This window comes from Anabrus simplex, chromosome 4 (assembly GCF_040414725.1).
Source record: "Anabrus simplex isolate iqAnaSimp1 chromosome 4, ASM4041472v1, whole genome shotgun sequence".
Lineage (NCBI taxonomy): Eukaryota > Metazoa > Arthropoda > Insecta > Orthoptera > Tettigoniidae > Anabrus > Anabrus simplex.
Window position 1 is genome coordinate 106,767,762 of NC_090268.1, and position 15,038 is coordinate 106,782,799.

The 15,038-nt window shown below is 38.3% G+C and overlaps 1 protein-coding gene across 1 annotated transcript in view; it reads right to left on the reverse strand.

Annotated features, from left to right (window-relative positions):
• Positions 1-264: 264 nt before the first annotated feature.
• Positions 265-15,038, reverse strand: part of LOC136872189 (sodium/potassium/calcium exchanger Nckx30C) — a 431,713-nt gene continuing 416,939 nt past the window's right edge. Inside the window, exon 7 of the mRNA XM_067146025.2 lies at positions 265-1,718. Within this exon, the coding sequence (XP_067002126.2) occupies positions 1,478-1,718 (241 nt within the window). The 3' untranslated portion in view covers positions 265-1,477. The remainder of the gene's footprint in view (positions 1,719-15,038) is intronic.

The following is a 15,038-nucleotide window of genomic DNA, read 5'->3' on the forward strand; positions in this document are numbered from 1 at the left end:
ACTTTCAAATTATGCGACAATGTTCATAGTTTAAGGTCCAGTTGTTTTTCACTTACCACAAAATGTTAAAACTATACACTTCACTGCAACCTATGTAATGATTAGATATTATAAAAGTCTCCATTAGAAAGTACTTAAACATAGACCTCAAAGTTCGTCCATGACTATAGATTTGAAACTTTCTACCGACTTATAAAATGATACTGCCAACATTGCCCAGCTTGCTGGATTGAGGTCCCTTTGCCCCATACCTGTAACTCGTATTCAACATTATAAACTATATCATCACAAGGGTATATAAAAACAACATGGCTGCACTGCAACAATTTACTTCCTAAATAAAATTTAACAGCTTAATATAGACAATTGTATATATTTGTAAAGGTGTGCAACAATACTTCTCATTCGCCAAGTAATTTAATTCTCCATCTACAGTAGCTCCAAAATACCATGTGTTACATAGTACCTTCCATTTATGTGAGAGATGTCAGGAATTTAGGGCCTAACAGTATGGAATTGTCTTCTTGCTCTTGACCACACAATTAGTTTACCTACTAATACAGTGTTGATAATGGCATCACCAATTACTTGCTGTTGAATTTGAAGGTATTAGAGTTCACTGTAACATATTTTAAGGAGATCCTAACATCACAATCTCCATATTTGGTATCACATGAAGAAATAATACAATATTATGCAATCTACTGCAATCAATATATTGGAATTACTTTCAATTCCCTTTGCCTACTGCACAATGTTCAGCATGGTACTGCAAATTATTTTTATCACTGAGTTTTATAAAACAGTATGACTGTGATATTACTTTTCTTCTCACTAAACAAAACTTAACAACCTTAATATAGACAATTGTGTATATTGTCCACAATATGTATATTGTTTCATCTCATAATCTAACCTTTTCAACATATTATGCTAATGTACAAAATAGAAGCTCTAATATATTATATTTACTTCTTGTATAAAATTTATGGAAACAAAACAACTGTTTAATTGTCAAGTAATTAGAAGATTCATGAGCATTTTGTTATTTTTTTCTATTTATGCAGTTGTTTTGTACTTCTTTTTTTTAAATAAAAATATTTGAAAACACCAAATTTTTAAGACTAAAGTACTTCAAGTAGTAACATATCACCTAGTAAAATATTAACAACTTAGAAATTTGAAAATGTCTTGTTCTATACATGAAGTTTCCCCAGCTCCTATGTTCACTATTTTACAAATAATCTAGAGAACAAACTGTCAACTGCTGTAAAAATCACCCCTGGTTTATTATTACATTTTAATATGTGTGTGTCTATACAGCATGTAACGATGAATAACATTCCCAAGCTGTTACCAGCTAACAACAAGGGCCTTGGGACCTGCCCCAGCCCATCCGCACTCTGTCACCCAAAACAAGCACTCTGACTGTACAGTAAAAAAATAACTTGGTCGTCTCTTGGTGCGCTTTCGACCACTAAACAGGGCACATCATAATCTTGTATTCAAACATGAGTGAAACAGCCACGAAGACAAAGTAGAGCAAGAACATGGTGAAACCAAGACCTTTGTTCATCTTCCAACGGAAACAGGCAATTGAAAGTATGACAAAGATTAGCATCATGAAAAGGAGGGCAATGGAGCACACCATCCCATGACTGTTTACTTCCACGGGCTTGCCATTGATGAGACCAAACAGCAGCCAAGGCACTGGTAACCTGAAATAAATATTATACATATTTATAACATAAAAGAGGTAGTTAAAATGTAATTTCAATTTTTTTCAATAATAATGATAATACTAATAGAGTATAAGGTGATTCAAAAAGAATGGTGCAAAAATAAAACTAATGTATTCATTACTGAACTGGTGTACACAATTCACAATAGTATGCAATGATAGACAATCTCCATAAGTTTGTTGTTCATAAGTTTTGTGACTATCTGTGTAGTTTGCATACTTAATGTTGGAAGCGTTGTTGTTGTTGTTGTTGTCGTTGTTGTTGTTGTTGTTGTTGTTGTTGTTGTTGTTGTTGTTGTTACAGCAGTTGCTTGCAGCAAGAGAGAGCATTTTGTATGATTGAATTTGCATAAACAGGGGCTGTTGTAACAGCTGTTGTAACTTTTAAACACAATTTAGCAAGTGCCCAGCACATTTGACCTCCATATCACATTGGCTGTTATAGTTCCAATCCACTGGATGTTTGTGCCATGGGAATGCCATCCTAGCAGGACACTGGATCAGCTGTACCAGGAATCGTGATGTCAAATAGAAGAGGAGTCCACCTTTTCAATACAATCAATATTCAGGAAAGAATATATTTATAAAATCATTTACACTTATAGTACATGTTTTGTTCCTATGTAAAGGACATCCTTAGCTACTGAAGATAAGTTAACAAGAAATCCAATGTTTAAAGATTTACAGTAAATTTGGCCAAAAAATAAGTATGCACTTAATGGGAAAACACTGAAGAACTCTGTAAGTCTATTGTTTAGATCCAACTGTATGTAATATTTGGTTTAAATAGTTTACATTGATCACTAAAACAGGCCAATGTAGGGTGACAATGATGGAGTACATTAAAAATAATACAAATGTCACTAAAAACAAGTGTCCAGGAATCATGATATGATGATGCTGCTCTGCCTTTCACGAACCCGTGATTTAACACCCTGCTGTTACTTTTGTGGATTATGTCATCGATGTTGTGTATGATCCCTATTACAACAACTGGACAGTTTGAAGTACTGCATCTCTGGCGTAGTGAAGTGGATGACAGAGGATATAATGGGACATGTCTAGACATCTATCTTGTCACCCAGGGTGCTCGTATCCGAAACTTGTTCTATGAAGCATATGAACAAGAACGGCACCTCTGGTGGCAAATACAAGGTGGCGCATGATAAGTCACCTGATTTGTTGTTGACAAGATTTGTAATTTATTGATGTAGAAGTAAAGAATACAGCTTGGAAATACAACCTAATGAATCACATGTTCCATTGACTGCCGTTTTGTGTTACAACTTCTTCAAGTCACACACGTGCATTTGTAATGACTCTCTGACACAAATCTTCTGGAATGGCACGGCATAACTCCTCAATGATGGCCCTAAGTTGCAGTGCATGTTCAGGTTTTCTGTGGTACACCTTCTCTTTAAGGAACCCCCAAAGAAGGAAGTCACATGGGTTAATGTCCGGGCTGTGAGGCGGCCACATTCCTCCTCCTTCATAATGTTCTGGAAATCTGTTTGACAATACCCTAAGGCCAAGTCTTTTGTGTAGGAAATCAAGCACAATGTTGGCAGTATGGGGGCGTGCTCCATCCTGCATTAACCATTGTGTCTGCAATGGAAGACCTGTGGCCATGAGTTGAGGAAAGAACTGGTTTCACAGCATGTCTAAATAGCATTCTGCGGTTACTGTAAGATCGAAGAAAAACGGACCAATGACTCCATGGCTTGACATCACAACCCATACACACACTTTCTCCCCGTAGGTGTCTTCCATGTGGATTATTCGTGGAGGTTCACATGCCCAAAATCAAACGTTCTGTTTGTTCACAACACCGTTCACGTAAAAATAAGCTTCGTCTGAAAACCATGTGTTGTGTAGCACTGCCTCTTAGTCATGCTCAATTGCCCACCTTGCAAACTGTAATCTCTGCTTCTTATCTCTCGCAGTAAGCTTATACGCCACAGTCATCTTGTATGGATATAAGTGAAGCTCGGATTGAATAATTCTTTGTACCGATCGGCGGGAAATTCCCAACTTGGCACTGGCTCTTCTTGTTGATTTACTTGGACTATGAGTCAAAGCCACTTGAACTGCTTCAGTGTTTTGCAGCGAACGTACGCTATGTGCATGTGGCCGCTTACATTCCAAAAGAGATCCAGTACCAGCAAATTTGTGATGTAATCTACATATTGTGTGTGGGCTGGGAGCCCACAGTGTGCCGAAATGAGCACGAAACCTTCTCTGTGTCAATGTAACACTGTTCGTCGCTGCGAACAGTAACACAATCTTCGTCTTTTGTGTGACAGTCAACCGTCCTTTGTCCGCCATCATGGCAAACTGAAATGGCGGATTCAAAACGGAAGCGATGAACTCGTAACGACATCTGGAGTAATTTCCATGATCTGCATGAAGTTGAGCCCACAATTTGAAAGCTATTGCCCCAATAGTATACTTGTAGGATCAAAATTAAATTGGGTGACTTATTGTGTGCCATCCTGTATGTAAACCACAGAATCACATATGAAAGTTTTGAACACCAAATTTGTGCAATTTTCTATCATTGCATATCATTGTGGATCGTATATGTCAGTTTAGTAAACTGAGTGAGTTGACTAGGCCTACTTGGCTTGGGTCACGTAGCTGTTAGCTTGTACTCGGAAGATAGTGGGTTTGAACCCCACTGTCAGCAGCCCTAAAGATGCTTTTCCAAGGCTTCCCATTTCCACATCAGACAAATGCTGGGGCTGTACCTTAATTAAGCCCACGACCACTTCCTTTCCACACCTACCCGTTTCCTATCCCATCACCGCCATAAGACCTATCTGTGTCAGTGCGACATAAAGCCACTTGTAAAAAGAAAATCCCAGACCTCCACTGTCGACAGCCCTGAAGATGGTTTTCTGTAGTTTCCCATTTTCACACCAAGAAAGAGCTGAAGCTGTACCATAATTAAGGCCATAGTATCTTCCTTCTTAATCTGTGCCCTGTTGTATTCCATCATTGCTGTATGACCTGTGTCCGTGCAACATAAAATAAATAGCAAAAGGAAGTCAGTTCAATAAAGAATCTACAAGCACATGCATCATGTAACAGTACAGAGATCCGAATTGGAACTTATAATATATTCACTGTTTAAGTGTAGCCAAATTTTTCTTTTTTGACAGTCTGGCTCCATGGCTAAATGGTTAGCGTGCTGGCCTTTGGTCACAGGGGTCCCGGGTTCGATTCCCGGCAGGGTCGGGAATTTTAACCTTAATAGGTTAATTTCGCTGGCATGGGGGCTGGGTGTATGTGTCATCTTCATCATCATTTCATCCTCATCATGATGCGCAGGTCACCTACGGGTGTCAATTCAAAAGACCTGCACCTGGCGAGCCGAACTTGTCCTCGGACACTCCCGGCACTAAAAGCCATACGCCATTTCATTTTTTCTTTTTTGACAGCTGTACATTGTACTGAGAGTTTGGCAACTTTAAAGTCCCAGCACTCGCAAGGCATCACATTAAAAGTATAGATGGTATAGAGCCTAGGATATGATGCGCGCTCATTCATTTATTTCCATTTTATTGTGATTACTGATTGAGATTTAGATAATCATGTACAACAACTTTGTGAGTTTCCACGTGGTCGATAACGGGACTAAAAGAAACATACAATGGCGAAGGGTTGATAAGAAAGGCATGAGGAACGGTGAGTAAAAATGTAAACAGCTTTTGAGATGGATTTAAAACAATGGTTTATGAGTGTAAAAACAGGTATGTACCTCTAAACGGGGTAAGGAATAAGAAAGACCCACTATATTTACATTCCCCTATTTAAATAAATATGTTTAATTAGTTGGCACTCAAGATAATGAGAACATGAGCATGAAATACAAACTTTGTTTGGAAAAAATCATTTTAAAAGTTTCATGGTTATGATGTTTAGCCTCACTTTGTGATTATAGCCATTCAAAAAACTATTAAGTGAAGTAATTTTAATTTTATTACTTACTTGGTTGAAAAAGTAATTTGTAATTGTAATCGAGTAAAATATTTCTCAGTAACTGTCTTTCAGTGCAGTTTTACTTTTACACTTTTCCCATAACTGATCACATACTATCTTCCCATAATCTTTACCTTTTTAACCAATCCAGTTGACTTCTGTAGAAAAACTGATGTGACAGATCATATAAAGTGATCATAAAGGTCTTTTAATTGTGGTTAAAAATAAATGTCATAGAAAAGAAAGTTGTAAAAGTAGGACTATTAGGCAATACTATTTGGCTGATGAGGGAGGCATGGGGAAGTTTTTAAAAAGTAATTATGATCAGTGAAAAATGGTGGTCCGCCTCTGTGGTGTAGTGGTTAGCGTGATTAGCTGCCACCCCCAGAGGTCTGAGTTCGATTCCCGGCTCTGCCATGAAATTTGAAAAGTGGTACGAGGGCTGGAACGGGGTCCACTCAGCCTAGGGAGGTCAACTGTGTAGAGGTGGATTCGATTCCCATCTCAGCCATCCTGGAAGTGGTTTTCCGTGGTTTCCCCACTTCTCCTCCAGGCAAATGCCAGGATGGTATCTAACTTAAGGCCACGGCCGCTTCCTTCCCTCTTCCTTGCCTGTCGCATCCAATCTTCCCATCCCCCTACAAGGCCCCTGTTCAGCATAGCAGGTGAGGCTGCCTGGGCGAGATACTGGTCATCCTCCCCAGTTGTATCCCCCGACCCAGAGTCTGATATTCCAGGGCACTGTCCTTGAGGCAGTAGAGGCGGGATCCCTCGCTGAGTCCGAGGGAAAAACCGACCCTGGAGGGAAAACAGAAGAAGAAGAAGAAGAAGAAGAAGAAAAGGTAAATACAAATGTAAACATCCAATGAGATGTTCTATTTTTTTACAAGTTGCCTTACATTGCACCGATACCGATTAGTCTAAATCTAAAAATTTCATTTTTGTCCGTATTGAACTGAGAATGGAAGATAAGAAACTTAAAAGGGTCCACCTTTTCAATACAAGGTTACCGATTAGTCTTATAGTGGTGATAAGATAGGAAAGGACAAGGAGTGGAAATGAAGCGGCCATGGCCTTAATTAAAGGAGAACACAACACAAAAATCAAGTTGCCTCAAAGAGTGTATCGGACAGTGTTCAACTATATATTTGCTTTTGCTGTGCGCTGCTCTGCAGACCGGTGAACTAAGGAAACACGAGTAGCTGTGACGTCACTGCGCTGTAAGCACTGAGTGAGCCATCCAGTTTATTATTGCAGTACGCGCTCAGCCGCTCTTCTGTTTACTTGAAGTGTTGTTTATTATAATAGTGCGGTGACTGTTTGTCGAAATGCCTTCTTGTAGTGTGTATGGCTGTAACAACACAATGAGTAGAAACTGAAAGTGTAGAGAGAAAGAAATACATTTCCATAGGTTTCCATATCGAAGTAAGTCGCCTCGAAGGTTTAGCAGTTGGGTACAATTTTGCAGAGGAAACACTTTTCTCCCAGTAAGGGAGCTATTGTATGCTCAGTGCATTTTAAAAAAACAGACTATGATGAAACGCAACTTTTGAAAATGAAGGGTGCCTAAGGAAAATCTGCAAGGTCCGAAATTGAAGCCAGGGTCTGTTCCTTCAATAAGATGTCTGGCGTCAACAGATGGAGATACTTCTCAGGCAAGAATGCTAATTCATACGGAAGCCGCTTCACAAAATATACTGTGGGAGTATTCGTCAGAAACTAAAAAGAACAGGACGGAATGGTATGAGGCTAAAAGACGAAGGGAGTTTGTTGACACAGTATTAAACGAAAGTGATAACGATAATGATGTACATGACATTCAGAATGATATGAGTGAAAATATTTCACCAGACAGACATGAATATAGTGTAGAAATACAGTGGGAGTTAAGAAGTGAAATAGCTAGAAAATACTTTGACGTTGCAACTTCCGGCACAGCCTTGAACAGTGATGTAATGGGAGAACAGTTGAATGACAGTTTCTATGAACCAAATGAAAATGACAGTGAAAGTTGTATTAGTGATACTGATAACGAACACACTCAGGATGATGTACATATTACAGGTTCATATTTCTTTGTAGTGGGGACAAGTTTGCTCACACTCTTTGAAATTTGTTACATTTGTAAAAGTAAAGTGAAAACATTTCACATTACATTATAGGGACTATGTCGTGCGTAAAATCACTTTGCAATTGTGGTAATAAAGTCTGTTGGTGTTCTCAACCTTTGGAAGGAAAAAAAAACTGGAAGCAAATATCCTAATATCATCAGCATTATTGTTATCAGGCATTCTGTTTGAACCTTTTCAGTCATTCTGCAAGTCCATTAACTTACATATAATGTCACGAACTGTATATGATAGAACTGTTCATAGAGTAACTGGTTGGATAGTGGAGGGTGCTTGGGATCAAGAAAGGACCATTATTGATTGTTTGAAAAGCAGTGCCAAACCCATTTGGTTAGCCGGAGATGGCCAGTACGATTCTCCCGGCTTTTCAGCCAAATATTTAGTGTATTCACTAATGTATATAAATACAGACCACATAGCTCATTTGGAACTTGTTCAGAGAGTGATGGTGAAAGGTGATCTTGAAAGGGCTGCGTGTGAAATCGCGATGAGGATGATTGTACAGGAAGAAAATTGTAATACAAAACTCTTCCTTTCCGATAGACACAAAGGAATAAGGTATTTACTGAGAACGCAGTATCCTGATATTGAACATGAATTTGATGTTTGGCACATACCAAAAAGTCTAATGAAAAAGATGAAAGTGCTCGATAAAAATCATCCAGAAGTTCAAGCGTGGAAGGCCAGTATAAATAATCATTTATGGTGGGCAGCACAAACATGTAATGGAAACAGTTCTGTGTTAATCGATAAATTTACGTCAATTTTGCACCACGTAAAAAATGAGGATAAGTGGTTAGAAAACGGTGAATGGAAATCCTGTGAGCATGATACATTAACGGAGGAGGAAGAGAGAAAGAAAATGCAGATTAAAGGAAATTCAAGTTCATACGAAGCCTTGAAGAAAATAGTTTTAGACAAATCTTTTTTAAAAGATGTGGAACATATAAAATACTACGTTCACACCGGAAGCCTAGAAAGTTATCACAACCTTCGTTTGAAATACGCTCCTAAAAGAGTTCATTTCTCATACAGAGGCTTAAAGCTCAGGTCAGTGATTGCTGCATTGGACTATAATTGGAACATCAATAAATTGAAAGATGGTATCAAAACTCAGTACTCAAAATCAACAAGAGCCTGGGTGATAAAACAGAAGTATGAGGCGTCAAGCGATGGATGGAAGAAGGCAATAACGAACAAAATAAATATCTTGCAAACTAACTATAGTAGAGCCTCACCTGAACATCAAGCAATGGATCTGTCACAGCCTAAAAACATCGCTCCAATACCTCGACCTTCCAATGACGACCTGATCAAGCACTTCTCACGATTTCACTCGCAACAATAAATGAGGTACCGTACTTCATGTCAAAATAATACATTATCTATATTTATCATACAAACAAGCTTAGGAAACTCTTACATAATTCTACTGTTTTAATTTAATCTTTTCATTTACAGCTTGAAGCCCACATAGGTGTCATCGGGTTCCAGAAATGTGTTCCTTATAGTATTGACAACACATGATGGTATGACAACTCTGTTCTTTTTACCAATCACAGTCCATGAATTTACCCACGAAGTGAACTGTTTGTAACAAATAAAACGCCAAGTTCTATATGATGGATTTAAAGCTGTCAGTAAGCGTTTCCTTGCCATGTTATTTGTTTTTAAGCTCATGTTATGCCTTGTCATTGTCAATACTTCACGCTCTAAAATAAGCCTTGTAAATGAGGGATCTCTTGTTATACACATAAATTTCTCAGATTTCACTGCTTTTACATTGTCTAATTCACAACAGCATACACTTTCTTCATCCGTATCCATGATGGTACACTCATTACATTTACACCAAATTCGCGTGCCAGCACGGCCTGTAGTGTTTAGTATATCCATGTCAAGATCGCTACCTGAATGGACATCAGCAAACGTCGTTCATTCTGGCTCATACTGATATGGACGAATGATATTTACATCCATTATAAACAAAAATAAGCCCACTAACACTGGCAACAGAAGAACACGGCAGTAGCAGATGGAGTGCGGGAAAAGACTGTACGAGTCAAGGCTGCCAAGTAGACTCTACAGCGCAGTGACGTCATGACCAGTTACTACTTCCGCACATAACTTGAGAATGGTTGGACATAGAGGCACCGAATTAACGGCATTGTTATTACATTCCCATAATACATATTTAGCAATGAATAACGAAATATGTGTTTCTGTGTTGTGTTCTCCTTTAAGGTACAGCCCTAGCATTTGCCTGGTGTAGAAATGGGAAATCACAGAAAACCATCTTCAGGGCTGTCGAAAATGGAACTCTGGGATAAATTTTTTCTTTTAAAAATTGCTTTATGTCGCACCGACACAGATACGGCTTGTGGCACCGATGGGATAGGAAAGGGCTAGGGGTGGGAAGGAAGTGGCCATGGACTTAATTAAGGTACAAATCAATGAAAACCATTTTCAGGGCTGCCGACAGTGGGCTTCGAACCCACTATTTTTGGAAAGCAAGTTCACAGCTTTTTTTCCTTCTTTCTTCCTTTTCTTCGACACTGCATTTCACCTTCAGGATCTCGCCAGCCCTATCCATTTTTATCATAGTAGTCTGATCTGATTTTTTTTTTTTTCTTTTACTTCTTTAACTCATTCCTGCAATCTGCGGTCTAGAATTATTCCAGCTATATACTTTTGACTATATGCATCACAATAGAATAACTTAAAACCTTCTCCAATCTCCTTGCTTTACTTCTTTCCACTTTGTTTGCTGTACATAGGCAGTTTTATCCTTTCCATCATATCAACAATTTTCTGGCTCTTTCCTATCAATATACATATGTTTAGTGAACCACCAGTTCTCAGCCTCTTCCTTATGTTGTTGTTTTTATATCTCCCTTGTTTGAGCTATCTGCTTTAACCGTACTAGTTCATAATACAGTAGCCTACACTCATTTTTAAAGTGAACAAGCAAGACCCCAATGTGTCACTTACAGGGAACACCCTACCCTTTACACTGGCATCTCTAGAATTACTCTAATTAATATCTTACTTATCATAATTTTTCAGACAGATACCCTTCCTGCAACCAACCTGCTATAGGATGAATAGGATGAGATATAAGCCATGTCTAAGCTGCAGACAGATGTCTTCTGCAGACACTCCTAAAATGGGAAACAGGCGCTACTCAAACCTAGAACAGGTACCTTTTACCTATTTAATCCTGATTACTAGGATGCCTCTTCTGTCAGCTACACTGTATCAAAATCCAGCTTTTTAACTGTAGCTATCATTGAGGTCTTCACTTATTACCTTAAGCATGGACTCTCCATATTTATGACTCCTGGAGAGAGGGTGCCCAGTATCATAAAACCCCCAGGAGTTGGGCTGCCTGTAGGTCCATGGGTTAATTTCTTGGATTTCTGAACCAGTGCACTTTCCTCCTAGGCCATATGCCATCTGGAAATGTGCCCCATAGGTGGTGGTGGTGAATATTGCTTGAAGAGAAAGTACAATTAGTCAACCACCTCTATATAATACTAATCAGACAGAAAAGAATAGAACGGATCCGACACTTTGAAAAATGAAGGTATCAGCCTAAAGAAGACAAGGGCCATGAAGCGTGTGAAAATGAAAGATTCCCTAGGCCTCACAATCTAATACCATCAGATTGGAAAAGAACAAGAGTTGACCAAGGGAGGTCAGATAAGATAGATGAAAGTGAGGAGTCTGGCACAAGTAAGTTGAAGCAATGCCAGGATGCAGCTCAGGGCCCCATGGTCGTCAACCCACGCTCCCAAGTTGAGAGCCTCTGGGGCCCCTTTCGGTCGCCTCTTATGACAGGCAGAAGATACCGTGGGGGCCCTATGGGAGTTAACAACCAATATTATAATTGAATATATTTCATGTAGACATATGCTACAGTAATCCTTAAAAATTCAGTATCTGAAGTACAATATCCACTGTCAAAATTTTCATCTGCCATATTGGGTAACTTACGGGTTGTCTATGTCTGACTACCCTGTCTGCCACACGCATACTGCTGGTTTCCTCATCACTTGATCACTGCTTTTGGAATCAACATCTATCACAATCTTTTCAAATTTCTGATCTGATAATATGTCACAGTGCTAGTAGGCATTTCTTCCCATACTTCATTTTATTCCAAGAAAGGCATACAGTTTTATTAAAAATTGTTCAGTTCTGTGTTCTTTGAGCATGGCCAAAGTTGACCTGGAGTTAGGATTAGACCCCTGTCTTTACCTACCTTTCTTTCCTCACTCACTGTCTAGCAATATTACTTCAGACTTTTACGTACAGATTTGGCAGTCCTTTTCAAAGCTTTGGAGAACTTTCTTAATTTCTTTTTCATAGAATTTTAAATCATTGTATGTGATCTTTCTGTTCTGAGAATAAATTTATTTATTTTATTTCTTGATGCTTCCTTGAAGGAATCTTAGTTCAGTCCATTGATTGGTCGGCTTGGTATGCAGATGCCTCATAATGTCTGCGTCATTGTTGAGAATGTGTCTCAGGCTGCTTCAAGGCTTCGGACTTTGTATGATTTCTCTGGAGGCATTTACAGAATAAAGAGTTACAATTCTATGAATCAGTACAAGAAAATAACTGATCTCTGACAGCAGTTAACTACCCATGGACAACTGCAGTACTATTGGTACAACAATTCTTTAGTTTACCAGTCCTGGTCTAGTTGTAGCAAGCCTGGGATTTTTACCAGGAACGGAGTCCTAGTGTGAGGTGCACTCAGCCAACAAGAGAACAATTATTGATGATCTATCTGACAATGAGAAAGTAGACCCAGTCTAGAAAGTCAAGAATATAAGCTGAGAGGATTTGTTGCATTGGTCATGTGCCACCCCATAATCTGCTGGCTGTCAGACTGAGCTGTGGTCACTTGGCAGACCAAGGCCAATCAGGGCTGTAATGCCATAGGACTTGGGCTCACTAGTATTCTGGAATACGTGACAATACTGCTTAACTGAGGGAACAGATTACATTACTTTGTTTATAGCAAGTAATTCCCATCACTGCCACTGGTTATTACTCGTTAGATGCCTAATAAAAATGTAATTAGTGTCATAAGTTAACTCATTGTCATGCAGAGAGTTTCAGCAAATACCTCTTAATTGTTAATTCCCAGGCAGCAATTGTGTTCAATTTTAATTGCTTGTCTCTCATGACTTTCTAAGTCTGTTTCCTTAGAGTCAATTTTCAGTTACTGCTACATGGTTTGGGACATGTAGCTGTCAGGAGATACAGTGTAGAGGCATGATTTTTTCGCATTAACGATAAACACGACAAAAAGTATTTTGAAGCGATTTTGCGATATCTTTATGAATTATATGTTTCTGCTTAAGAAAATATGGATATTATGTTCGTGAATTAAAGCGAAAAGGCCATTTTAAAGCGAAATTCAATTATTCCGCGATAAGCGCGATATTACAGCGAAATCTGTAGTGCATAATGAACTTGACATTTTGTTCCAAGATTATGTATGAAAAGAAAAGGAAGAGCGAAAAAAGATTCCTCAACAGGAAAGAAATATGTTATCATTAATGTTCTGGAAAATCTCTTTAAGACATGGCATCAAAGAAAAGGGGTTGGCTTCAGGTTTCTTGCCAAACGAAATGTATGGTATGTTGTTCTTGTGATGGCTGGTAATCCCACCCCAGCCTGTCTCCTGACGGCATTGTGCACTCCTGGAATCTCTAATGACGTCTACAAGCAGCACAATTGATTGGTGTATTTCGGCTTTGTGGTCAGGTAAAATTAAGAAAGTGATCATAGACAGTAGTGAAGATGGGTCGCTCGACAAGTGTTACGGTGCACAGCAGAGCTAAACAGTTTGCGAGTGAAGGTTTATACGTTTCGGAAAGCAATATTTTAATGTGTAAATTTTGTAATGTTCGTATCGAGTGGGAGAAAAAAGATACTGTCTCAAAACATTGTTTTAAAAATAAGGAACATTCAGTACATAAATTTAGCACTCCAACAGTGAAACGGCAGGCAACAATAGAACTCTCATTAGATATGCAAAAGAAAGCTAAGAGTTAAAAAATAGAATTTATTCATGAAACAACAGCGATGCTACTCAAAGCCAACATCCCGCTGGAGAAGGTAGACGACCCTGCAGTCCGGAAATGGCTTCAAAAGTATGTACCTGATATGTACATTCTATCAATAAAACCTCAACAATCAATGATCAGTGATAGTGATTAAACCTTTAGTGATTAATTTTAGAATTTCATTAAAGCGAAATTAAAGCGATACGGCAATATCTATTTTGCAAAATAACGCGAAAATTAGTATCCTTCTCGCGAAATCGTTCAAAAATTAATGCGAAAAAATCATGCCTCTATGTATGGGTTTTAATCCTACTGACAACAGTCAAAAAGATGGTTTTCTGTGGTTTCCCATTTTCACCTTATTTACCTTAATTAAAGCATGGTTGTTTCTTTCCCACTCCTAGGCCTTTCCTATTCCATTGTCACCATAGGACCTATCTGTGTTGGTGCAATGTTAAGCAAATTGAAGGGCTTATTTCCAAAGTGATGCATCTCCAAGAAACATAATTTTTCAGGAAATGCCATTTTTCATAAATGGATTTCCTAATAAGATAAAGACTTCATTTTTTGTATTAAGTCACATCACTTCGAACAAAATCTGCTTGTTATGGTGGCTAAAATCCTAGTGCAAAGCATACCACTGAAATGGTGGGGGAGTCTTGCATTTTTGTCACTTTGAAACTAAAGAGGGGCTTGAAATGCAAATAATGCAGAACAGGATAGGCTAGGTTACTTCGTAGGTGCTCAAACTCTCAGATATAATGTTTAACAATATATTTAATAAAATACTTCAAAAATGTTAAAGAATTTCTAAATGCATGTAATATGAATAGAAAATAAAAATGCATATATTGCATGAAACATTAATTTAGCAAAACCTAACATATGACTGGAAACAAACATAAAGATGATTGTTTCAAGTTATATTTAGTATTTCTTAACACACAAATTTACAAGGAAAATGTTTGGAAGGACTAATTGGTCCATACACTTCACATGTTTAACTCACAAAATAAAATTTTAAAAATCATTATTAAATTTGAGTTGAAGGATGTAATGTGTTTCTTTGTGGTTTTCAATATTTAGCAGTTGAAGCAGAAGAAA